The sequence below is a fragment of the Centroberyx affinis genome, unplaced genomic scaffold (genome assembly GCF_046629955.1).
Source record: "Centroberyx affinis isolate AG114_WGS23_722 - 3 ecotype Tasmania unplaced genomic scaffold, CSIRO-AGI_Caff_v1 ptg000221l_1, whole genome shotgun sequence".
NCBI lineage: Eukaryota > Metazoa > Chordata > Actinopteri > Beryciformes > Berycidae > Centroberyx > Centroberyx affinis.
Genome location: NW_027278910.1, coordinates 71,317 through 98,616, shown reverse-complemented (window position 1 = coordinate 98,616; position 27,300 = coordinate 71,317). Strand labels below are relative to the sequence as shown.

General features: G+C 45.0%; 1 protein-coding gene across 1 annotated transcript; it reads left to right on the top strand.

The window, feature by feature from the left end:
• Positions 1-40: 40 nt before the first annotated feature.
• slc41a1 (solute carrier family 41 member 1) lies at positions 41-27,250 on the top strand. Its single transcript, XM_071541686.1, has 11 exons — positions 41-141; positions 2,648-3,843; positions 10,195-10,302; positions 16,144-16,215; positions 17,302-17,446; positions 17,579-17,725; positions 19,780-19,927; positions 20,549-20,628; positions 21,374-21,508; positions 22,270-22,418; positions 22,529-27,250. Exons 2-11 carry the CDS (start codon positions 3,358-3,360, stop codon positions 22,712-22,714), a joined length of 1,656 nt encoding a protein of 551 aa, XP_071397787.1. The 5' UTR covers positions 41-141; positions 2,648-3,357; the 3' UTR covers positions 22,715-27,250.
• Positions 27,251-27,300: the final 50 nt, after the last annotated feature.

Sequence of the window (27,300 nt, the reverse complement as noted above, 5' to 3'; positions counted from 1 at the left end):
TAAGCCGTGCGCACCGGCGTCCACGCCTCAGCCAGAGCGCGTTACCAGGAGGTGGAGGATACGGTGCAGCCTTTCCACACTACTACTGATCCCGCTGCCGTTCCGCCGCTTCTCCTCTCCGGACCTCTGAATATAATAAAGGTAAGCGTCTTTATCGAACTATACCTGCTGGACATTTGAGTTGTAATTTTATATCACGGATTAACCGACTGGCTGTGTGAGTCATGTAATGCCTTTACCTAACGGAATTTGTCACTTGGCGGCTCCAATTGCAAAATCCAAGCTTTGAGGTGTATATGTGTTTTTTTTGGTGGTGAGGATACTTGACAAAGGCTGCAAAGCAGAATTGTGCGTTTGCATGAATTATTATGAGGTTATACTATAGTGGTGATGGTGGCACTGACATAGGCTACAGCCTGGTGTTGGAATACAAAACCCCTGCCCTTGTTTAAATGAGCAGTAGAATAGAATAGGAGGGCTCCCCTATTCAGCTATGACCAGGGGAGCACTAATTTACGCCTTTGCCATGTTGGGTTCGGGGGGTATTGGTCCTGACTACTAAACAGAGGATTGTTTCAGTGGGGAAAACCAAAGTGTGTCTGCGGATGTCGCAACATGCAGGCGGAGAAGAGCTGCGTCAAGTCAGCCAGAGTTAGCCGGGGCGAGACTGGAAGTAGGGCGATTTGGCCTTCAAAACAAAAGGGTTTTTTTTTTTTTTTTTTTTTTTTGGTTTTTTTAAGTTGCCACGTTTGTGAAAACAGTACAAAAAGTACAGATTGTGACCTGCTGTCAGTTGGGTATGGCAAGGTGTGGCACTTCCCATGCCTTAGCTGAATTTGATCTTGTAGTTTTTGTGATTACAATAGAGAGCAAAGATCAAGCAAAAATTGCATTGAATCAAATTGGAAGCCATATCTAAAAAAAGAAATACACATTAGGGGATCATATATGTCTGTGTCCTATATGTCTAAGAATTCATCACACTGACCAAATAATAATGTCTTATCAGCCATAGCTCCACTTTGTTCCAGAAATTTAGTCCATATATACAAGGAGGTTTGGAAGTTTTAGATGCAAGGATTTCACCATACAGCTGAGTGAATGGACGCCCCTGTGTGCAGTCCCACAACACATATATAGCAACGGAGGGGAAGGAAGCAACCGGAAAGAACAGGCAGGCAGACATCACATAAAGGAGGCTCCCCATTACCACTCCATATTAAAATGAATGCTTCCTGTCGGTCCCCACTGGAGCTTTCAAAACTTTTCCTGTAGCCTGTTACAACAATAAATATAGCATCTTTGTCTTCTGTCTCGTATTTGGTTGTTTTTGAGAAACAAATAACCATTAAAATGCTCTTTCCATTCCCTGGGTTGCAGCATGATTCCATTTCTGTATTTCTATGGCCATGATGTAAAGGCCTAGTTCCTTCTGATTATATAAAGTGTGAAATGTTAACATTTGCAGCTAAGATGAAGATGAAGATTCATAATTTATTAGAAATCTTCAGAATAATAGGCTACAAGGGTTTTGTTCATTTTATTGATTATCCATGAATAGCCTATGCTGTGAAAATTGACAGTTTGTTAAAAATCTCTATTTAGTACAATTTCCTCCTTAAATATGGTGTATTTTCACTTTTGTCACTTTGTATTGCTCCATGAACCGTTGCAACATTTTTGTTTAGAAGTTGGTATGTTGACTGGAGGCAACATAGTCAATGGGGCTTTTATTTTGAAAGTCACGAAGTCAGGAAGTCGCATGTCTACACGTTGGCTGACTTGACAGTGGTGAGAGTCCGTTTCCAGAGGATGTACACAGCACCTCTGCTAATGGCAGAATATTTATAGCCGCCGGGAGGAAATTACATGTTTGGCGCTGGATGAAAACTGTTTTAAACGCACAGTTGGTCATTCCTCACCTCTGCCGTTACTCCGGTGGAGAATGCTGTTTGGTGGGTTGAGGGCGCTGAAATATTATAATAGCCTGTAATATTCATATAGGGATTTTCAATGTGTCTGTGGTAATCAGTGATGAGTTTATATTCACCTTATTGTGCTTTATGATGTTTTTATCTCCTATGGTATCACTTGCTATAATATTCTTAAAGTGGTTTTATAGTGTGTCTGTGGTACTCAATAGTGAGTTTATAGTGAACTGATCGTATTTTATGATATTTTTTATGTCATAATGTCCTCTGGTATCACCATATTCATATAGGACTCATAGTTTATAGTGAACTTATCGTACTTTGTGGATTATCTTTATGGTTCCACTATAATATTCCTATAATATTCAGGGACTTTTCCTGTGATATTTGTATGGTATCCTTATAAAATGTATTATAGGATTACTACAGTAGCCTAACCTCAGTGATTGGCAAAGGCGTGCTTAGAAAAATGAAAAAGAAAAAAGGAACATTTATAGTACACCACAATACTTAGTCTATAAATAAAAACAGCGTTTTCCCCAAAATATAGTCCTGAGCTACACCATGCGTTTCAGTGCGTAAAAGTTGCCAATGCGGGTTTCCCAGAAAGTTAGTCATGCCTTGTTTTGTCGTGATCCGAAGATTTAATGTTATTTCAATAGGCTATTTCTGTAACCCAGTGCCGTTTATAATCAATGAATCCCTTCTTTTCCCAGGTGATTGTGTGCTCCGGTTGGAGAGGTACTTTTCCGCAGTCCGGTAACTCAATCCGCACACTGCAGACCTTTAAATATCCCCCTTCAAAAACCTCCCAGCAGCCACGTGGTGTAAGGTGAGACTTTCCCATCCCGGTACACCGACCAGTCTGACATGATCGGTGGAGTGAGAGCATGACCAGTCTGCGCTGGAGATAGACAGCAATCTGGCCGCTTCACACCCTTGACTCTCTGTTTTTTTCCTTATAATAAACTTTAGAGGACTATTTCCAAGTGACTGGTGTATTTTCCTGGAGGGGATTGCTTCGGTGAGTCTCCAGGCGCCCCAATCAGTAGCATTTTCTTTTCTCCTCTATTTCAAACCAGTATGCTTTCTTGTATTTTTCGTCTGCTTACCGCGAGCACCGTGCAGTGAATGGAGAACATACTGGTTCTGCTCCCGAAGCACCGACAGGAACACGGGCTCTGCAGACGCACGGCTAGATGCGCCTTGCTGCAGGTTTCTTCCCACAGAGCGGTTTTCTCCTGGTCTTCAATAGTGACCACCACTCCCTATAATCCTCTTTAATGGGATAAATCAATTGGACTGATCAGGTTCAAAACCAGATCAGGTGGTCAAATCCATTCTGACCCCCCTCCCCAACCCCCGAAACTGACCAGGCTAAACTGACCTTTTCTTGTCAAGCCCGCTGTCTTCCCAAGGCCTCCGCATGGTACTTTGGTCGAAAGAGCAAGACAAACTCCCCGACATCGACATGTCCTCCGGGGCGATAGAGATTAAGAAGGAGGGAGGCCCGCTGACCCCGGCCTTCCTCAACTCCAACGGCCTCGTCCACCCGGTGATCCTCACCGAGGGCCCCGAGGAGGTGAGACCGGAGGCCGGGGGCGAGTACGAGCTCACCGAGGTCACCACCTTCGCGGACCGGGCCAGCGAGACCGGGGAGGACGAGGAGCGGTCGGAGATCGTGGCGGTGATGGACTGCCGGGCCAACGCCAAGGGGCAGCGGGAGGAGGACGCCCTGCTGGAGAACGCCAGCCAGAGCAACGAGAGCGACGACACCAGCACCGACCAGAGCCCCGAGCCGCCGGCGCCCCTCAAGGAGACCTCCTTCTCCATCGGCCTGCAGGTGGTCTTCCCCTTCCTGCTGGCCGGGTTCGGGACAGTGGCGGCAGGAATGGTGCTAGACATTGTCCAGGTGAGAAATCCCAACACTTCCCCACACACGGTGAGGCTGCACACACCACAGATTCTGGATTTATTTCTATATTCACCTATATTATAGATTCTGTATTCATGAAGAATATATCCTGGAAAGCTGTTTCCAAGTTTAAGTGACAACAGAAAGAGAGAGTTCTTCAAGGGTTCTTTTTCTTCAAGTTTTCTTCTAATTAGGAAAAATGGAATAAAGACCTTATTGGGTCATAAAAAGTTATTGTAATACTGCTGGTTTTGAATATTTCATACATCCTGAAACAGTTCTTGATAGCACCAAAGGGGGTCCTGCGTTGGTACAAGCCTAAAGAACCTTAAGAACCTAAAGAACTTTTTTGTTAAGAGTGTAAATAAAACATTGATTATTTTGGGTTGTGCCATATGAGAACACTTGTTTGGTGCTATAAGGAATACTTTTCAGAATTGAAATTGGTCTACAGGACCTTTTAAAATGTACAAAACTCCCAAAAAAGCTCTATAAAAAGAATATAGGCTTTATTTGGAGACGAACGTGTGATCACAGGATTGACTGGATACAGAAATCTCCGGAGACTCTCCCTCACACACTAATCCAGCATTAAGTTGTGACTGTACAATAGAGGCTGTGTTTTCACCCGACCTTTAGTTATCAGCCAGTTTCCATTGTAGTACAAAAGAAGTTCAGTCTTGTTTACGGTCCGCTCACCCTTTGATATCCAGCAGTATCACCTGCAGGGGGAAATGTGTAAAGTCATAGACGTTTTTTAGAGTGATGTAGCCTACTAATAACGGATTATCGTCAAAAAGCCTTTGGAGCTCATCGGGCCTGACAGTTCTGTTTTTGAGCCGCGGCCGTGGCCTCACAGCCGGCGCTTCCCGCTGAAGGCAGACCATGTGTACTGAGGCACACCGAGGGGCGGGCTGGCCATAGGGAGCGTTTGAATGAACCGATTCAGTGAGCCCTGTTCGCCCTGGCATGTGTCAATCACGCTCCTGGGGGCCTATCTGATGGGCCCGTCTGCGAGGCTGGGTTGAAGGGGCGGTCATCAGAGACCATGGGGGTATTTACATAACCTGTTTTTCCTCCGCCGCCCGCCTGTCCCCGGGGGCTGGCACATGTTGGTACACACTGTACACTAATAACCGTACACACACACCCCGCTATTTGATGTATCTGGCATACTTTGATACGCTATGAAACTGAGATATGCAGATGGGCCCCAGACCGGTTGTTTTTAGTCATTGTGGCACCTCTATCAGTGCAGAGTTAGTACTAGAAAAGAATAGAATAGAATAGAATAGAATAGAATAGAGGCAGGAATGGGTGTTTATTCTAGTATGGCACGAATGAACAGCGTGCAGCCAGAGTGCTGCTGGGTCCGCTGCTGCCTCCCAGAAAAGAATCTAACTCGAGTTATAATTACTCTCCTTCCTTCTTTCCTGTTGACTCACTGTAGTTGCTCTCTCTCGCTCAGTGTGTGTGTGTGTGTGTGTCACTGTGTACCTTAACATTGTGCTCATGTATGTGCAGCGCAGCAGTGTCAGTGTAGAAACGCGGGCCAAAGCCCGAGCTGACAGGTCATATATTTCTTTAAGGTCAGCTCCTGGTGCAGATAAAGCTGGAGGTGTCCGGCTGCCAGGAGACCAGGCCTGGCACACACCGCCCACACGGTTGCCAACATGGTGGACCCCAGGAACTCTGAACAGGGAGAGAGCGAGAGAGAGAGGGGGGGGGGGGGAAGGGGCAGCGGAGCGTAGGGAAAGTGTACTTTATTTTAAATGAGCGCCTAGAATGGTAGCGGTCCTGCAAATCCATGGGGCAAAAAAAACGCTATATGGTGTCAAAGCCTCCATTACTGCGCGGTTAGGTATCCACACTAGGCCAGGAATGCAGAGGTTTGAGGTCAAAAGTTCCCGCACTGCGCTAAGTTAGGCACCATGCTGCTGTGGTTTCTCCACTTTCCAAAACACTGAGCGCGCCATTCCATCCGGAGGTGAGGCAGAGAGAGAGAGAGAGAGAGAGGAGACAGAGGAAGGAGAGGCCTAACATCGCTCCCCCTCTCTTCAGTCGTGCCCGAGTCTTATGGCAACGCTCGGGGCAAATGTGAAGGTACAAACCCTAAGACTTGAAGAAAGGAGCGCAGTGGAATGTGATTTGAGGCTCGAGAGTCAGCCTGAAATGATTGTTCTAGTGAGTTGTGCTGAGCGTCTAGCAAGTCCTCTCGCTGTCTAATTCCCCTTCGCTGACACCGTGAAACGCTAACTCAGCTAATCCCCTCCCGTCCTTGCGGGAAGGTAATTGTCTGTCTCTCTCTCTCTCTCTCTGTCTCTCGCTCTCTGTCTGTCTGTCTCTCTCTCTCTGTGTCTCTCTGGTTTGGTCAGATGGCACTAGCTCCTCTGTTAAAACTAAGCCAGAACTGTTGAACACTGTAAAGAGTCCGAGCCTGTAGTTAATGTGTCTGGCTGGCCTGGTTTTAGAAGTTGCGGATTGGATTGGTGCATGACTTGGCTCTCTGCACCGTCCTCTATAAGGCTTTTTTGAAATGTGACCTCTTTAACTTGGGTTACTTTCCCTCTCTGCTGCAGACACACATGCTCAGACACACACACACATGCACACACACACTGCTGGCCTCATTCCCATGAGAGGGTGGTCCATAGAGGACAGTACAGGCTGGTATAGAGGAGTCAGAGGTCTGAATAGTTCAGATAAGTGACCTGGCAGCAGAATGGCCTAAAACTGTCAATCTCTCGCCACCAGGACAGAAGCTTGGAAATCGGAGCATGACCGGCTCAGTCGGACCAAAGGTTACACACGATTTATAAAAGTCACTTAGTATTGTTTTTCTTGGGAATGCCAATGTCAAAGGGCCAGATGGGTGACTTTTGCCATCCTCCAGTCTAACTGCAAACCGAGAATGCAAGAGAACCTGTCGGCTTATCGTTCTTACCATCTGTCTGCCTCGGAGTCTAGTCGCTTGTCCCGCACTGTGGCGTCAGCAGACATCCTAAACACCGAAATAACGCAAAGAAGTGGGACATGGCTTCAGCCTCAAAAAACAGACAAACAGTCTAAAAATACAGGCACCAGTAAACAGGAAAACACAATTGACACAAAGCTCTGACACCAGCCAAGCCCTCTCTGCCCACCAGACGCCATTTTGGTCCGACCACATCCAGCTGCCTGGTTTACACAGGAGCCACCGTGGAAACCGGAGCGTGGGCTTATTCGCTCTAACCGACTCACTGGCCGGTTCCTTCCAACCCCAGCTTCCCTTCACTGGAAGAGGGTGAAACTCAGCTCGTATTCAAATGTACGCATTGTCTTCCCGTCAGTTGACTTCCATGCATTCCAGGACCGGTCTGGCTCCTGCCTGTTAACACCACTGAAAGATGAAATAGCGTGAAGCAAGAACAAGTCCAAGTCCAAAAAGCCATTGCGGCCTCCCCCCTGCTTCTACTCTCAAGCTTTTAGCGTTGCACAATTTCTATTTCCTATTACAACCTTGACTGAGAGTCGATCATTTGTATTCGCTCTAATGCTGCGGTTCTGAAGTGCTTGCTTATTTCAGGACTTCTAATCATATCACGCAGTCATTCCTGTCAGCCAAAGATGTTGCATCCTGCCAATCATTGACATCATATCAGCCCTCAGCTATTAACGCCTGACAATAGCCAAGACAGCTACTTGGTTAGCGTCTGAGTGATTGCGTTTAAAAGGATTAGCGGGTCAGCCTGCTTTTGTGTGGCTCTAAGCTCTGGCTAATCTTTCACTCTGTCCAGGACTCCTCAGGAATCCTTAGGAAGAGGTCCGGGGTTGCGTGTTTGCACTCCCCTCTGGTCAGATAGTTCACAGTTCACGCCCCAACCACCATCCGCCGTCATCCGCTCCTGGGATGCCACTGTCCCGTGATTCAGCCTTCTGCCGGACGCAAACGGCCCTCTCTGATGTCATTGCTGTGACGTTGCCAGCGTTGCGTTGACACTGCGTGGCATTTAGGCTCGCCGTCCTGCCCCGCTATCCATATACAGCAAGTGCAGCGCTCTCAAATAAATTGGGGCATGTTACTCAACTGGGCAACCTGATCCTTCCAGGGCTCGCATACCAGAGAGCCTATAGCCCTGTAGACCGAGATACTGGGACTGTCCAGTAGAGTTCCCAGAACCGAGGAGGAGGCTACGGGGAGGAGAGGGGAGAGGGAGCGAGGGAAAGGCTTGTTTGGCTAGGGGCCAATGTTCCATGGAGACAACAACATATATCACCGCAGGGGAGGAGAGGAGGGAGATAGGGGAGCGGGACAGAAGTAGAGAGCGAGAGAGAAAGCTTGAAAACATGCGGCTGTGAAAGCAGAGAGGAGTGCTTTTTCGGGGCTCGCGGAGGTGCTCACAAGGCTGCTGGGCTGGCAGGGGGGGGCAGCGAGCCAAGCCGAAGGGGCTGGCCCGTTTGAAAGGAGCTCCGCTTGGCCCGCTGACAGGGGAAAGGGGGAAAGGGGAGAGACAGCGGGTAGTTTTTACCCACACTAGGCTCTCGGTGCCACACCTACACTGATACGACGCACACTGAGCCGCAGACGGCGATGCCTCTTATCGTCCCCGTGCATCTGGCTGCAGGGTGAGAGCGGAGCGGCTGTGCAGAAATGAGAGGCGGTTCGTGCGAGAAGCTGCCTGCGAACAGTGTTCAAAACGCTGGGTTCCCGCTGTTCCTTCTGTTTAGCTCAGAGGCTCGCTTCACTCCACTCTCCCCTCCTCTGTTTTCCTCCTCCTCTCCTCTCCTCTCCTCTACTTTCCTCCTAACCTCTGTTTTTCTCTTCTCGATTTCCCTCTCCTCTCCTCTCTTTTCCTTCTCTCCTCTCCTCTCTCCTCCCCTATTTTTCTCCTCTCCTCTATTTTCTCCCTCTACTCTCCTCTCCTCTTCTCTATTTTCCTTCAATTCTGTCCTCTCCCCTTCTCTATTTTCTCCCTCTCCCCTCCTTTCTTTTCGGTGTCAGCCTCGGTGAATATTGATTTAGCTCTGGGGCGGACCGGACTGTAAGTGCCGGGGGCCTGTGGGACTTGCTCCAAAGATAAGCACTTTTACTGGAGATAGATCGATGGCCTCGGCCTCAGCCTCAGCTCTGTTTCTGGCCACGCTAGACCACAGAACTGCTACCGCTGCACGGACTCTAATGGAGACACAGCGAGAGAGGGAGAGAGAGAGAGAGAGAGAGAGAGAGAGGCACTTCACCCCAGTGACAGGCCCAGGGACTCCGAGACACACGGGGAGCCTGCCTCTCAAGGACTGGACGACAGCCAGGGAGGGAGGTTATTGAGGGTCATGCCTAATAATACAATCACCAACTGCAAATTTCATTAGAGGTGGTCTTACTCGAATCCGGATGCGTATGCGAGCGCACGCATGTCCTCTCGCACGTGCCTCATGCGATTGTGATTTATTAAAGATATCTCTCTCTCTCTCTCTCTTCAAGCGAGTCTTATCCCCCACCGCCAGTCCAAATTGCCCTTCAGATTTAGCTGGCCTAGCTCCTGGCTGACTTTGTTTCATTCTACGTCATTGGCTCTGGAGGTAATTGGCACAGCAGAACTTTGGGGCTTTTTTCCTTTATTAATGCTGAGGTAGAGGCTGGGCAGAGTGGACAGGGTGATTGTGCTTACGCGGAACTACTTTGAGGCAGAGGCTTCGTATGCCATGCAGCAAAGTGTGAAGATCTTCTTACTTACACCACAGGTTCCCCTATCTGATTAGATTTTGGAGCGCCTTGCTGCATAAATTTGCATATTCATGAGAAAAGAACCTGATTTTCTTGAAACTACTTTCTTGAAAAGTAGTTCATATTAATACAGTCCATGTGTTATGTAAAGTGGTATGTGTTATTTATATTAGACATAGAAATATTTGCTAATGATTGCATGAATTAGCTTAATTAATGATCTCATTAGCATTAGTTATGTTTAATATATCATGGTGCTTACGGTGCCCTTTTTAATAAGCTGCAGTAGAAAGGGGAGAGAAATACTGGAGAGGCCAAGAGAGGATGATAAATCATTGCAGCATGAAGTCCCAATGACCTTGTCCCTGTTAAAGGAGAGCCGTTATGATACATTAAAGCTCTATGGAGACAGAGAATCCAGCCCATCAAACAGGTCTGGTTTCACCACTGAATCAATATGGAATGGACAAAGGGCAAGGTCAGAGAGACCTAGAGAGATGTTCTCTGCCCAAGTCATGATAATACAGATCTATGGAGGTGACAGTGTACTGGGTCTTTGTGAATCTGATATGTTGTGTTCCAATGTGGGAGTGCCTTCATTGAGACTGTGATGTTGTGTCACTGACATTAAATGGTGGATGTTGCAGCACTGGACGGTGTTTACGGAGGTGACGGAGGTGTTCATCCTGGTTCCAGCGCTGCTGGGGCTCAAAGGCAACCTGGAGATGACACTGGCCTCTAGACTCTCCACAGCGGTAAGGAACACGTGTGTGTGTGTGTGTGTGTGTGTGTGTGTGTGTGTGTGTGTGTGTGTGTGTGTGTGTGTGTGTGTGTGTGAGAGAGTGTGTTATCTTTATTGTGAATACTTTCTAAACATCACAAATTTACATTCTGTTACATTCAGTTGCATTCTATTCTATTCTATCTATCTTATAAAACATTCCATCCTATCTGTCAAACAGTCCCGTCTATAAATACATATTCTACAGACATATGAATTCATTTTCTGTAAATCATCTGCCAGAAACAAAAGACAAAACAACTTTTTATCCTCTCAATGGAAATGTTAACTACACTGCAAAAACTTCCATCTTAACAATCTAGCACATCAAGCACTGGTCTTAAAATCTCATTTGTCTTAAAACATGTGATGGTGTGAAGTGTTTCCCCCTCAAACGTTGCCCAATCTATTTTGTCTCATTTCGTGGCAATCCTAAGACTGATTGACCAAGGTAGCTGGTTGTTCCAGGAGTCAGAGGTCATATTGCCAAACGTGACCCGGGTTTCAGACACACTGATAGCAACATTCCTCTCCTTTGTCTCTGGTTCATAACATTCTCAGTGACCCTGCCCGGCCCTTCACCTGACCACACAGGTTGGTTCGCCGTACTTTTCCTCTGCTGATGTGTGAAAAGCCGAACCCGAGTCGTCTCTTCTCTCTCCAGGCAAAGCACTGGATGACTGATTTTGTTTCTCAGTTTTTTAGTGTTGATTATCTCACACTTTCTGCTGAGCAGCAGCAACACTGGATGTCACAGCTGCATGTGAACTCATACAGAAAGACATTTCACATGAGATATGTTTCAAACTATACAAAAAATGGGCACAACAATGTATTAATACATGTAAATGATATTAATTTGAAATATATTTTGAATGAACAAATGTGTCTTTTGGGTGTACTTATAGATATGTCAACAGTGCATAGGACATTTTTTGTATATTTTGAAACATATCTCCATATATATTCTGAAGTAGAGGTGAAATGTATTCTTTTGCATTGTGGGAAGTTCCAGTCACCAGTCAATCATAGATTTACTGTCCTCGCTGACTGCTGTCAGGTTGGCTAAGTGACAAAGATAGCAACTTGCTAATGCTGGATGCTATGCCCGTTTGACTTTTTAGCCACACCAAAGGCCTTGGCGTTGTTGTACCTGACAGGTGTTTATACAGAAAGCAGAGGCAAAGCAAAATCCTGTTAGGCAGACTAAATCGCTACTTTCTTTGGCAGGAAGTCAATGAGAGTCTCTCATTAGGCTTAGGGTATTTGATTCAAACAGTGTAATGTTTAAGGTCTTAGTAGGCCTAAGCTGCTGGTAGAATTGAGTCTTTAATTCAGTTAAAAATTGCTCCTGCATGTGTAGTATTTTGATGTCTGATATCAGTATGAATATTCATGAACTTTCTTGCATAATTTTGCTTCTGTATGTATTAGCTAGCCATGCTGCTAGCCAACACAGTGTCTTGAAATGATCACAAACTCTGACATGCAGATTACATGTTGTGGACACACATTATGTGAACATTATCTGCCTCTGTTGGAATGTAACATGAATTGGACAGGCCATTTTCACCTGTTAGCTAACGGTTAAGTTTAGTTAAGTAAAACAACATTGGTTAGGGTTAAGGTTAAGGTTGAGGTTAGGTGACTAAAACAACTTTGGTTTGTTAATACTCTCATTTTAGACAGTTGTATATTGGACAACAGTTCCCATTGGCTGGAACAGGGTGTGAACTATCTTGATAGTTAAGTCCACATCTTTGGTTTACATCTCCACTGAGCTCTTGGCTAACGCTACACTCTGAGCTAACCGCTAACAATACCATTGTCCATTGTATAGCCAGAGAGGTCATTGACCTAGCAGCATGGCTAACCAGAGGAGCTAGCTGCCACGGTAGTTCGCCCTACAATTATGTTGGCACTAAGAGAATTAGCCCAGTATTGCTCTTAAGCGCACCAATCCTCACATTCTTTCCACTGGCCTGTGGGAAACAAGTGACGAAGCTGATTAGCATCGCTAGCAGTGGCCCACCCAGCATGGAGAGCCGGGGCTCAAACGTATGCAGGCTTCACACTGCAAACATGTCTATCTTAGCAAGTCATTTATTCTCATATTCAGTCTTACAATCTTATGTTTTTCTTAAAACAAGTGAAAAAATGTCACTTGTTTCCAATGCAGTTTCACTTGTCTCAGCGTCACTTCACTAAAGCCCTAAACTATGGCAAAGTCCCTGCATCTAATATAATTTGCAACCAAAACTTCCAAACCCACTTATATCAACTAAATTACTAGGGACAAAGTGGAGCAATGATGATGACTGACAAGATATTAATAATTGGACATTGTGATAAATTGTGCGACATACTGGTTGGTCACCAAACTAACAGACACACACACACTCGAGAGGGAACATTGGCCCTGAATGCTCCCCTGATGGGATTTTACATATTAGATAATCCAAAAATAATCCAAATACATTTCTGGTGAATTTTACTAGCACTTTGCTCTCAATAAAGATAAATCCTACATGATCAAATTTGGACTCAAGGTCAAGCGTCTCAACTAATGCCCATGAGTGGCGACATCTAAAACGCATTGAACTGTCTCAAGATGGATATTTGGATATTTTTTGCAGTGCATGCGTGGTCCCAAAAGCCTCCGTCAGTGTGCATGATTTTCACTTCAGCATCAAGGGACTCTCACATCCACCATCATCACCAAGTAGGCCAGAGTCTGGTGGCTGTCCCGACACATTACCGTTTCCCCTCTCTTGGCTGGCCCCACTGGACCATGTTTCTTTCCATGCCGCCGCTAATTATGAGCAGATTAAGACCACTGTAAGTTTCCTAATGCGCTTATTACTGAGAAAAGAAAAAAAAAATATTGTAATCCCTGGCAGCGGCTGGCTATGGGAGTTTTCAATTCACATGACCGCGTTGCTTTTCTTTTTCCCCCTCGGGCCTGCTTCGCCTCTTTGTCTTTGAGAGCGTTTCAAAAAGTGAGTCTTTCTCCTTTTTCACCTTTTATCTTTTATCTCGCTTTAAATGAAATAAACAGTCGCTTTCCCAATTCTCTGTTATCCCTCCTTGTGTTATTGAGCCTGATTGAGCGTACGTATTTGGATAATGATATTGTGTATGGATTATTGGAACTTGGCAGCGCCTATCCAAATTGGGGAGAAATGAAGCATAGGTCGTACTAGTTTCTGCTCAAGCCTTCTGCATGTGTACGAGACGATCCTCAACATACACTCGACTCGCTCGGGTTCAAACCGAGTCAGAAAACGCGGCGTGTCAGGCCAGCATCTTATGTCATCCGTGACTCATGACACTTTCATAACATTCACCCCTCTGTCTCTCTCTGATGTGCCAAACACTACTAATCCACCCACCCACACACACATCCAAAGCTGAGGACTTGGCTTTACAGCATCATCACCCATCGTCACATACACCGGCCGATGCTTCCGCGGCTTTCTGAGCTTCGTCTGTGCAGTGGGTTGGGTTTTGCATGTCGCCGTCGTCGTGTGAAAAACCTCGTGGAACAACTCCAATTTTGGTGAAGTTCATGTTTTAACTTCAATTAAAAAGTGACACTATGACCTGCGTGGCTGAGAGAATTCTCCGACCTGTTTGGCAGATGAATCTTTCCAAACCACTGCAAAAATACACGATCAAACTAAAAAACAAGGCAGTTTAGCGCCTGAAAAGCTGGCATTTTGGAGATACAAGGTTTGCACTCAACAGCGACGGTATGCGTCTCTTGTGTGTGTGTGTGTGTGTGTTGTGTGTGTGTGTGTGCGCGATGTCCCCAGCGCCGTGCACAGATGTTTGCCTCCTCCTCTTATCTGCCCGCCCTAAACCCCTCTTATCGCTGTTTGTGGCAGCCTGCCCCCCGCTGATCTGCAGCATGACTGTTGTACCAGGACGCATTCCACGTGCGCGCACACATCGACACGGCCGTGCAGACACACACGCACCAGTGACGTACACTTAACACACTCCCACACACACACACACGCACACACACACACACACACACACACACACACACACTCTAAACGCCTATCAGGCTTGTGGGTTTTTCCTGTGCTACTGCCAGGAAGATTTGTCATGTGGGGATGTTGGTAGTATTAGAAGTTCGAAGTTGATTCAGATGGAAGCAAACCCCCCCCCCCCCCCCCCCCCCCCCCCACACACACACACACACACACCACACACTCACCAACAGCAACCAACCATAGCTCTCTATCAACATTCGATTCTGAAGGTGAGCTTGAATTCCATTGCAGCCCTTAACTTTAACTTTTTTTTTTTTTAATGCACAGAAGTATTTGTATTCTGTGTTTTTTTTCACCCTTATCTATTGAGGATCATCCTGCTCAGGTAAATTCCCAGGGTGTTTCATCATTCAATACATCCTGTTCCGGTCTAGATGAAATGAATCATAGTGAAAGCCCAGTTTCATATTTCACTCATGAATACAGCATGGCTTAATCTCTGTGCTTCCCCCCCCACCTTGGTGTTTCTAATCCCCGCAACAACATAGTGGTTACTTAAAAGTGGTTAGAAAAAAACAACACCTGGGCAAAATTCATCAAGTTGCACTAAACATTAAAATCATCTGACACTAATCATTGTTTTTCTTCCTATTTTCTTCTTCTTCCTCTTTTTCATTTGTACATAAGCTAAAACTAGTCAGCTGAGGTTTATATGATGATTTGTACACTGGAAAAAAAAAAGCATCCACTTGACTAGTCATTTAGTCTCATGTTGACTCACTTATTTGCATAATTTTCACAGTATCTTGAGTGAAGGTGGATCACTCCACTGGTCTCACGCATCGTGTATCATGTACTACTGGAATTTTTTTTTTTTCTCTGTGCTGTTGACATATCTATCGAGTACACCCAAAAAACATATTTGTTCATTCTAAATTTACTTCAAATTAATATCATGTACATGCACAAATACCATTTTGTGCAAGTTTTTTTGTGTAGTTTGAAGCATATCTCTGAACATATTCTGATATATATGCAAAATGTTTTCCTGTATGCTTCCTGAGTTGAGCCACACATGCAGCTGTGATGTGAAGTGTGAAATAATCAAATCGTTTGTTTTTTTTGTTTCATGCAGTTGAATCTGTTTCATAAGATTCCAACACTCAATACTAGTAAATAAAATAATATATAACTGCATTCAAGATTTAGAAAGATTTCAACTTTTACATGGGATTTACTTGTTATAGACTCTCTTTTAAGTCGACTGCCCTGATTTAATAAAGCCAGGTATTATTCGGTGCCCAATATGATATAGACATTCTCATACAGGGGCTTATGTGTGTTTTCATGTGTCCAGATGTTCCCCAGGCCTCCAGTAGCCTATAGAGCCGGCATATGTAAATGCTGGAGGGGAGGAAGGAAGAGGAGATCCTCTGTTTGTGTCCTCTCACTGTGGATGAGCACTAGGATCATAGCCCCGGATACACAGTGGCCTACTGTAGCCGCAGCCACTTGACGCTTGAGACCATGAGTGTGTGTGTGTGTGTGTGTGTGTGTGTGTGTGTGTGTGTGTGAAAGAGAGAGAGATGAGATAAGTGGAGTCGGCCGCAGGGTGGGGGATCAGAGATCACAGCGTCTTTGTCCAGAGAACTGACAGCCTTTTGTTCTGATGGGAGGCAACAGCATGCACAGATGCTCACACAGACACACACGCTCGCTCCACATACACACACACACACACACACGCACACACACGTATGATAATGTGTTGACCTTTACTGGACTAACGGTGTGTGCTCTTCTCGCTCCTCCAGGCTAATATTGGTCAGATGGACACAGCCAAGGACATGTGGAAGATGATCATGGGGAACTTGGCCCTCATCCAGGTACATTAAACACACTGTTATGGGACATTACACAGAGCATCACTGATCATTACTGGGATCAGCAGCAGCACTCGCATGCCGTGCAAGAGCTTTTGAACAACTAGCTCTGATCAGAAATCAGTGGGAATAAACAGATAACAGCCTTCAAAATTTCTCATTCCTTTTTAAGAAAAGTTTTTAAATTGTGCTTTTTAGTATAGTAGGTATTTTAAGTCTTTGGTTGAAAAATAAATAAATGAATAAATACATACATGCATGAATACCTACATACATACATAACAGTAATAATACTAATACTAATAATAGCCTTTCTTTATAAAGCACTTACTAAAACAGTGCTACAAAGTGCTTTACAAGGTAAATAAACATGGAAGCAATAACTGAAACCAGAAATGATAAATGAATCAGAATGAAAATGATACAGTACAAAAGGGCAATTGCCCAGAATAATTATGACAAAATACATTCAAAAAATACATTTGGAACATAGTAAACATTTCCTAAAATGGATACGTAGCGTCTCTTCATTTGGTCCCGATAAATCAGACATCTGCCATTTGAAGGATTGTCGTTATGTAATGTATTTGGTGCGTCCATAATTCCTGGAACACTTTAAAGCTAGGACTGGGTGCTGAGTGCTGGGTGCTGGGTGCTGGGTGCTGACACAACCTGCCATTTGGGGTCAGTGTGCACCGGGTCACACTGGTACTCCACATGAGAGCACGTCCTCCTCCCCCAGTGTTGTGTCTCTCATAAATCATTGAAAAAAATGAGATGAAATTATTAAAGTGACAGAGCAAGATTAAATGAGGGCAAGATCCAAAACATTTACATAAAAGCAAATGTTAAGAAGTGATTTAAAAGGTGAATTAGCCAACTATTCCTCATTTGATGGAATATAACATTCATTGCAGACTGCCTGCTTAATTGACGCTGTACAGACAATGTGAAAGATGCTCGTATGAAACTGGGAAGTCTTATAAACATGCATGTGGAGTTGTCATGTCCCTGGGATTTATTGGGACTGATACCTGCGTAAATGAACCATTTGAATGTGTGTGTGTGTGTGTGTGTCTGTGTGGTCAGGTCCAGGCCACAGTGGTGGGTTTCCTGGCCTCCATCGCTGCCGTGATCTTCGGCTGGATCCCAGAGGGCCACTTCAGGCTGGGCCATGCCGTGCTGCTGTGTGCCTCCAGCGTGGCTACGGCATTCATAGCCTCTCTGCTGCTAGGTACACTCCATGTTTAGCCCGCTGACAGACAAAAAAAAACAGACAAAGTGCGTTCGAGTGTCTCTGATCTCTGCAAACCGTTTGGGTCAAGTGCATCTGTTTGACCCTGAATCCCACCTTTCCCGTCTGCAGGGCTCATCATGATCGGTGTGATCATCGCGTCCAGGAAGGTTGGCATCAACCCGGATAACGTGGCCACGCCCATCGCTGCCAGCCTGGGAGACCTGATCACCCTGTCTCTGCTGGCGGGCATCTCTACAGGACTGTACAAGGAACTAGGTAATGTACTGTACACACACACACACACACACAGTTCACAGGTAACAGTCACAGCGTATGAATGTTACTTATTCAGTGTCTAAGTGTAATATTCAGTGAAGACCGTGTTTCTCAATTGATTTGACACACTAGTTTTGCAAAACTTTTCACTGTTTTCTTGCAAAACACAAAACTCTATATACCATTTTGAATGACTCAATAGTCATTGAATGAAGAAGGTCATTGGTTACAACAGTAAACATGTTTGTTGTGATTTATAATGTTCATCAGGGTTTTGAAACTTTCTGATAAACATGCCTTACCTTTAATATTGCTTTGTGGATTGCTGAATATAGTATCTAATAAGTGGAGGGCTTTCAAGTGACATAACACCCCCTCTGCCTCTGGCGGCCATATTGGAGGTCCTCAGCTCTCATTTGGACACTTGCTAACGTTGCTAACGCTAGTGTTCGCAGTGGCTAGTAGTCACATAACATTAACATCAGTTATTTTGTCAAATGAGCCTGCTGGCTCGTTAGCTAGCTAACAGTTTGTTCAGGTTAACAGAGCTGACTCTTCTCAAGCAACAACTCAGAGTGTTTTGGAGTAGAGACCAGGGACAGTTACTACCACAGTAAGCTAAATTTAGAAACAAATCCACGTTATCAGACTAAAACAGTTTAGCCTTTTGAGTGCTGCACACACAGCGGCCTCAAATGTAGCTTTCTATGTTTAATACAGGAGTCGAAGTTTGGAAATTCGGGAGTCGTGCACCTTAATTTGGAGAAATTAAGGAGTGTCACGCGAATTGAGAAAATCTGGGGGAACGAGAAAGACGGGCTGGTGTCGATGAAAGCCGCCCACACCTAACCTCACTGTGCGTTAGGGCGAGAAACCCCACAGCTATTTGCTCTATTGTTAGCTCAGTGATAGCGTCTTCACCACACCCAGCTTTACCCGGCTCTCCGCGGCCCCATAGTTTCCATGCCACAGACAGACAGAGGGACAGACAGACACGCGCAGAGGCAACGAAAGCATGTGGACCACGCTGAGGGGTAATCACATCATGTCTCGCCCCGTCTGAGTGTCTGCAGCCTTCACAGGCTCACTCGCCGTGTGCTAAAATGATATATGCTGTGCTTATCTGGGTTATTTTGGCTCACACACACACACACACACACACACACACACACACACACACACACACACACAGTTGGTGTCTGTGTCTTGTGTGTGTGGACTTAAATACTGTGTTTGTGGTAGTTGTAGCCTGCTCTAGAGTCAATTTAGGTGTAACACCGCCTCCTGGAGACCAGACCAGAGAATAACATGCTATTACTCTCAGACTAGTACAGTCCAGTTCAGTTCAGTTCAGTTCAGTTTAATGACACTCACTAAAGAGCTGTCTTTGCTTTGTTTTGTCAAGATTTAAATAGGTTTGACCAGTTTGATCCATGAGTCTGCTAATTTGATACTGGGCTATTCTGAGCGCTTATGCGGAAAATTTGAATTTGATTAATATTTAACATGAATGTAATAATGTAAACAAATGAGTACGATTGGCAGCCTCTACACTACATTTTACATTGTGTGCCACCGCTTCGGGTTTGCCTGGAAATCTACTGCATTGCTTTATGGCACAAAACAGGAAGAGGGCAAACAGAGCTAAAGCTTAATAGATATTAAGGGTTATCAATTATGTATTGTAATCGGCTCTTATCCTGCTTCTTGCTCTTCAAAACAAACGTTTAGCGACGTCAGGGAGACGGAGAGGGGACAACAGGAAACAACGAAGTTTATGGGAAATGTGGTCTCCATTTTTAGAAACATAAAATAGATAGAGGCGACCGATCATCTCCACCACGGTTTCATTTGTTTACGATAATCATTCCAAGGTTTGACAATTGATTTGACGATGATATAATGATGTTTCAAATGCTACAGATTAAGAGACGGCAGACCCATCACATCATGGACCAAACAAAGAGCAGACCACATTTGAGGAACAAATATGTGAGAACATGGCGTCACTCTCTGCTCAGTGTGTGACCCCAGCTGCTCTCGTTTCCATGCAGAGTTCAACAACTACGCCAACCCGCTGGTGTGTGCCGTGTTTGTGGCCATGTGTCCCCTATGGGTGCTGATAGCTAGGAAGATCCCATCAACCAGGGAGGTCCTCTACTCAGGCTGGGAGCCGGTCATCATCGCCATGGCCATCAGCAGGTAGCGTGCACACACACACACAGAATTTGTTTTGTCCTTTATTAAACAAAACATTTATAAAGATGACAGAAAAGGAGAATATATAATGCAATTCAGTCATCTGTTCCATCAGTCAAACAGCCAGCAACCTATAGGGATGTACATTACATTACATACTGTACATATACAGTATACTGTAAACACACACTAAGAGTTTAAAATCTTAATCCATCACTGATCACTTCATTGAAATTATATAATTAACACAATCCAATGGATTTTGCAAATTCGAAAATAGAATGTTTCATCTTTTTACATTTTTACTTACTTTTCCTTCAAAATTGAACATAATGTATTCACTTTACATGCTGTAATTTCATCAATGTTTTTTTTTCTGTGAACCTGATGAATCTAAATCTACATAAAATCACCGACTGTATTTTTGATCCTTTGTATCCTTTATTGCCTGATGCATCTTTACATGCTAGATCAACCTCTTCTGTTTATGGGATCAGGATGATGGATAATGCAGTAAAAAAAAAGTAAAACAGTAAAAATGAATACACACAAAACTGTGCTGTTGCTCCAGTTTGTGTTTCTCTGCAACTGACTTCTTCTTATTCATTCTCATTGGTCCTGTAGTGTTGGTGGTCTGATCCTCGACAAGACTGTCACCAACCCAAACTTTGCGGGCATGGCAGTCTTTACTCCAGTCATCAACGGTGAGAAGTCATGAAAATTAGATTAGATTTGAGATTTAGATGAATTTTTAACAATGCCCTCGGGAAAACTGGGTCGCTGCAGCAGCAGAGAATAAGATATAGACAAGAATAAGACAGACAGTGAGTAATAGAGCAGAGTAGATAATAAAACTAATTATTACAGCAATAAGGTTACAACAACTGAATACTAATACAGCAGATAAACAGGAATAAAGATACATCTTCATTGATAGATTTACAGGTTGACATTGATGTTGCAAGTGTGCATCCCTTGCTGTTCACATTGTTAGTGCACAGATGGGTGAACAAATGTGTCCCAGCGTGCAAATATGTATTGAAAGCAGTTCACATTTTCATTATCAGATTAACACACAAATTGTAGAGAAAATATGTGTGCAATTGTGTAGAAATACGTGCAGAATGAGCATATGTGCAACATTAGCAATCACCTTGTAAAACTGACAGATGGATGTCGCATATGAAGAATTTTCTCAACCAACAAAACATGAAAATCACCAAAATTGGAGTGACATTTTCACCCAATAGTGACAATATGCATATTCATGACAACACATACTCATGCATGCATAATCATTTCATTAGTAAGTCAGTCGCTATCTGTTTGTATCTAGTGTACTTATGAGGTCATTATTTTGAATGAGTTTTTGTCTGTTTCCATGTTTTCACTCTCTCTCTCTCTCTCTCTCTCTCCCTCTCTCTCTCTCTCTCTCTCTCTGTGTACCAGGCGTGGGAGGTAACCTGGTTGCGGTTCAGGCCAGTAGGATCTCCACCTATCTGCACATGAACGGTCTCCCCATGGGGGATCCAAACCCCACCCCCAGGAAGTGCCCCACACCCTGCACCTCCTTCTTCGGTTCCAGTGAGTTGCTGGGTGGACTGTGGAATATTCCACTGTGTCTCTCCCGCTTTTATCACATAAAATGTTTTTCCATGATGAGTTCTCATTGGGATTCCATGGGCGATATATGGTAAACACCACAGTGGAAACCAGAAGCCCCCCCCCCCCCCTATCCTGCATTTGTTCGGATAGAGAGTTGAGTTGAGTTTTAGTTACACAAACATTTCTCAGAGGCAGAGCTGATCAATCTGAGTTAAAACCTCAATGGGCGGAGCCAAAGAACCACAGTTTTTGGAGCGCAAGTTAGCTAACTGGCTAACTTGAATGGCAAAGAAGGAACCTTGGTCAAATAAAAAATATAAATGGCAAAAGTTTCTTATTTTCATCCATTCATGACCATGGCATTCATAATGTTGGAAGGTCATCAGCTAGCTAATTAGCTTACATATATAGCTATAGACTAGTATGGCTACTTTGAACCTGGAAGGTCAACTAGGCTAACTAGCTAACGTAGATATCTTATTATGCCTAGACTGCATTTTTGATAGCTTCCTCGCCTCTTACTCCTTCACTTTTTTTACTAGCTAACGTTCTTTAGCCAGAAAAACTCTTTGCTCAGGATCACCTCTATAAGAGTCAATCTCTGTGTTCATTGGTTGGTTGGCTCGTGAGTTTGTTTGTGCTCAATCAACAACAGTACAGTAGTCTTTCTCAAATGTAGAAGGTAACAGGTAAATGTCTGGCAGGTTAAAAAGTGGCTCCTCTTTCCCTCTCTGTCTCAGCTGTGAATTCTCGCTCGGCCCGAGTGCTCTTCCTGCTGGTCGCCCCGGGTCACCTCGTCTTCCTCTACACCATCAATTCCATGAGGGGGGGACACACCACTCTGACACCCATCTTCATCGCCTTCTACCTGGCCGCTGCGCTACTGCAGGTACACGCAGACACTCGTTATCCTAAACCTCCGGTTGAGGAGAAAGAAATATCTAGAAACCCGAAGCGCGCTCACGTTTGTTTGGCGGCGCTTTGTGTCTTTCTCTCCAGGTGATGATCCTGCTCTACCTGGCGGACTGGATGGTCCACTGGATGTGGGGCCGAGGCATGGACCCCGACAACTTCTCCATCCCCTACCTGACGGCCCTGGGCGACCTGCTGGGGACCGGCTTCCTGGCCCTCTGCTTCCACATCCGCTGGCTTATCGGGGACAGAGACACCAGCTTGGGCGACTGAAGACGCGCGCGCTCGCACCACCGTCACACTCACGCACGCACACAAAAACACACACACATACTCGCACGCACGCACATTGACAAACCTCTTCTGTACACCTGAACGTTATTCTGGAACTGGACAACATGTATAAGGGCTAATCTCAACCCCCCCCACCCCCCACCCCCCACCCCACCCCCGCGCGTCCCGTAGGGCTCCGATCCGATGGTAGCGCACTTCTTGGGGCGTTTCATCTTCGGGACGTCAGGACACAGAAACACCGCTACAGCATCCTCAGTATCCGGACAATATCTGTGTTTCAACCCAGGAGCAATCTGAAGGAAACACATCGCCACCTCAGCCACCGAACCCAACGGACAAACCCCCCCCACCTCCTCTCCACCCCCACAGACTACACTACTCCTTTATTTTACTAAATAACAGAGTCCTACTACTTTTGTTATTATCCTACTATTATTTTGACAATTATTATTATTGTTGGTAAAATAATGCGTTTGATATGAATCGATATCTGTTCTATTTGCAGGGCCAGTCCTCATTATTTTCAATGGGGACGTGAGCCCGCCCGTTTTTTGAAGACGAGATCAACTTTTAACACTTGAAACCAAGAAAAATAGAAAAGACCGACAGACAGCAAAAAAAATAAATAAAATTAAAAAAAAAAAAAACATACACAGAGAAGCCTAGAATGCTTAATCACCAAGTGCTATATTATGTATAGAGAAGCGAGTGAATATTATATGAAATGTGAATCTAATGTATCTGATTTAGTAGACTGCATAGGGCTATGGCAGAACTGTTTTCTCTCTCTCTCTCTTTGGCCGTGTGACAGTAGTAACAGGGGAGGGGGGGGTTGCTGTACTACAGGGGTCTGGACCACAAACGTAACAACCTAAATCCCTTTAGGCAACGCTCCCACCGGCGGGCAGCTTAACTTAAGTCGGAACAAGGACCTGAAATCGAGGTTGTAATTCCCACCCTCGCTCCCTCACAATCCCCCGGCCTCCCGAAAGCGGGAAGCCGCCCCTTCAACCATCCGCCAGATCTGAGGTCAGATCGCGGTCCGGCGTACTCTAACATTGAGAGTCGCCTTTCCCCAGGGCGGCTTCGGCAGTTCAAATGGTCAAGTCCGATCGGGGGGCCATCCGATCTCTGTCCAAAAGCCTCTGTTAATGAGGACTGTATGGTCGTTCACACACAAGCAATCTGCTAAGTGTTGCAGTTGTGAAACGTCCTAAGTCAGACTGAGAATTCGTCCTTGTTTACTCAGCGAGCGAACACACGGAGACGGCGGAAAACGGTATGTGTTTTTTTTGTTCAGCTGGGCGACTGTTGGTTAGGTACACACACACACACACATACACACACCTCGCCGTTTGTTGAGTTCACTAGGGTTCGCGCGTCCGAGCCAAGAGATCAGAGGGGTCTTATCGTGCCGCGGGCTTTCCCAGGTGAGAATAGTGCCAGTCCCCTCGCTGCAAAACATCCGCCAAGTCCCTAGTGGAGGTGTGTTGCCCAACCCAGGCTTACAGTAAGTGACGAGAGGCTCAGCGCTCCGCAATGTACCGGAACACGGCCGCAGAGCTCAGCCGACCGAGGGACACTGTAATCGGAACACTCTGCGCTGGCACACGTGCTACAGACTGCAGAAGTGTGTAAAGTTGCCTTACTCAGGATGTGCACTCTAGGGTTCGACTGATACGGGCTTTCGAAGGCCGATACCGACCATTTTGATCCATCAAAATGGTCGAATCCGTCTACAGCTCTCCACTGAAAGCCAGACTAAAGAAATTATCTTTGGTCAGTTATCAGCTTCTTAAAGTACTACACCGACCTTTTTGGGAGTTGTGCCCACTGGTCACTTAACCCAATATGTGACAAGAGGATTGGCACCAAAATCATCTCTGTGCCTCCAGTAGATAGCTCTGTCCGGTATGCGCTCATGCTAACGAATTAGCATTTAGCATACAGTATGTTAAGTCATCGTAGGCGATTAGCATTATCCAAAGTATGAAGATAAATCTTTCAATAAACCAGCATTGGTATTGGTTTTTATTCTATGGCCTGTAGATTCATAACTTCATCTTTATCATTAGTGAGGTCCGTTACAAATCAACAGCATCAAAACTATCTGGCTAACTTCACTGTAAACAAAACAAGTTGCTCAAAATCTCTTGGGAGGAGAAATTGAAAGTGAATTCTCTTTGTTGAATTTGATGTCTATTTTACCAATCCCCTAAACAAGCCTGGCAGGTTTAGACGTGTGTCTTTAAAATTAACTAACCATCCGTTCGAGCTGCTACATGTTCTCATTTTCTCACTGTTAGGATAATGCTAATGGCCTAAGATTAGCTATCTCCCAGAGACAGAGATGATTTTGGTGCCAATCCTCTCGTCACATACAAAGGGCCAAACTCCTAAAAAGTATATTTAATCAAAGACCAATATCATCCCCGACATATCGGTCTAACCCTAGTGCACACACACACACACACACACACATACACACACACACACGCACAAACTGTGTCTGACTTGTGCTTTGAAGGCCTCTAGCTAAGTCTCTCTGTAAGGGCATACAGGTGAGGAGGAGAATGGAAGAGGAAGTCATGAAGAGTAAAAAGAGTAAAAGCACACGGCTGTTTTGACTGACTGTACCAAGTACAGACGCTCAGCCCAGAGGCAAAGCCCATGTGTTTTAAGTGAAACCCGCATGTGATGCTCGACTTATCCGGTGCTTGTCAGACTTCTGTGCTGTTTTTGAAGGGGCCAGCCGAATGCATGTGCAGGGCACATAGTATGGATATGCAAAACATGTTGATTATTTTATCCTTTAAAAAAAAATGTTATGTGTAGGTCTGACTGATTATGTGATGATTTTTAAGCGGAAGAGATGTGTTCGATTCTGTGAGATTTTACATTTAAAATGGTGATTTTTTTTTTTTTTCCTTTCTTTTTCCTTTCCCTAATCTTTTTAACTTTTACGTTTCGTTTTATGTCATGGATTTAAGCAAGCAACCACTGTAAGATGAAGCAACTTCAAAAGCGCTGGTCATATGCAGAGTACTGTAATCTACAAAATGGGGCACCAGAGGGCGCCACTGTGATGCAGGAGTTCACTCGACTGTAAAACTTCTCTGTGCATCTCTGTGTCCTCTGGATTCAAAACCACATACACCCGCATTGTTGTTTTGTTTTTCTCTCCTTTTCTACAGCCTGTGACTTGTATCGTGTTGTAAAGGTTGCATCCCCACATCGGTTCGCTCTCCGCCTGTATCCTCCACTGCTATCTTACTGACCAGGTGCCGGCGTTCTGCCTCTAAGTCAATGGAAAGTTGTGAATACTTCTGAGGGGGCAAGCAACGCTTTGTCTATTTATTTTTAGATGCACACAAAGCAAATTGTACATACGATATTTATTCTATAAATAAGGTTGTTTATTTTATCATTTCATTTTTGGCTCAGTTTCTTTGTCACCGTGTTTTTTTGTTTCGTTTTTTTTTTGTAATTGTCATATTTCTCTTCTCTTCTCTTATGTTCTTTTTTTTTGTTCTTTCTTTTTTTTTTTTGTCTTTTTGTTGCAATGGGCCAGTAGAGCTTTTCGGCGCTAGATTGGCATTGAGGCTAATGAATAGCATGGTGCCTAATACCAGTCTCGAAAAAAACAAACAAAAAAAATGTACACACCTCACACACACACACACACCCTATGTCGCATAGGGAAAACCATACTCAGAAGACATAGAATGGCCTTAACCTATCAGAGCCAGGCTCGACTCAGAGTAACCAATCAGGAGCTAGGCTCACCACAGAGTAGCGTCTCTATAATTAGCTTTGATTAATACAAGATGTACAGTAGATTGATTATGATGTTGTAATGTAATAATGACTTTATAAGGTGCAGCCATGGAGTGGGGGGGGGGGGTTCACATGAATTTGCAAAAATGCTCCATCAACAGAAGGCTTTGACTATGAACCATGGTTTGTAAAGTGACTCCAAGGTTGATAAAATGTCAGAGGGATTGGATGTACGGGGGGGGTGTCAGAAAAGTCTGGAATCGAGAACTGCCAATTTGTGATCAAAACAAGTAGGATTTGAGCCCTCGCTTCCATTTGGAAACCCTGAAACCCTGGAAAACAAGTGCAACAAGACAAAATACACTTGTGTCACTTCTCCCTACGATTCCAGACTCTTCCCACGGCCCGTAGAGCCAAGAGAACACCCAGCCTTTCCTACCCGTAGCCCGCCTTCTGCCTTGTTAACCTCAGTGCTTCCGACCCCCGGGCCCCTGAACCCACAGGGGAACCTCGGCCGACGCTCAGGCCGAACAACCTGTCGCGATAAGCAGTACAGCGCTTTATGACTTCCGCCCATCTGGATTCATAGAACCGATGTGCGGTCCCACTCTGGGCCGAGGTCTTTGCGTTTCCCTGTGTGTTCCCCCCTTGTAAAAGCCCTCCCTCTGTGAGGCCGGAGGAAGGCTCTCTCCCTGCAGGACTTTGTAAATTGCTGGAAATAAAGGACTATATTATTTCATACCATTCCTCTGTGGTGCTGTGTGTTCTTGTGGGTTCTTTCATTTCTG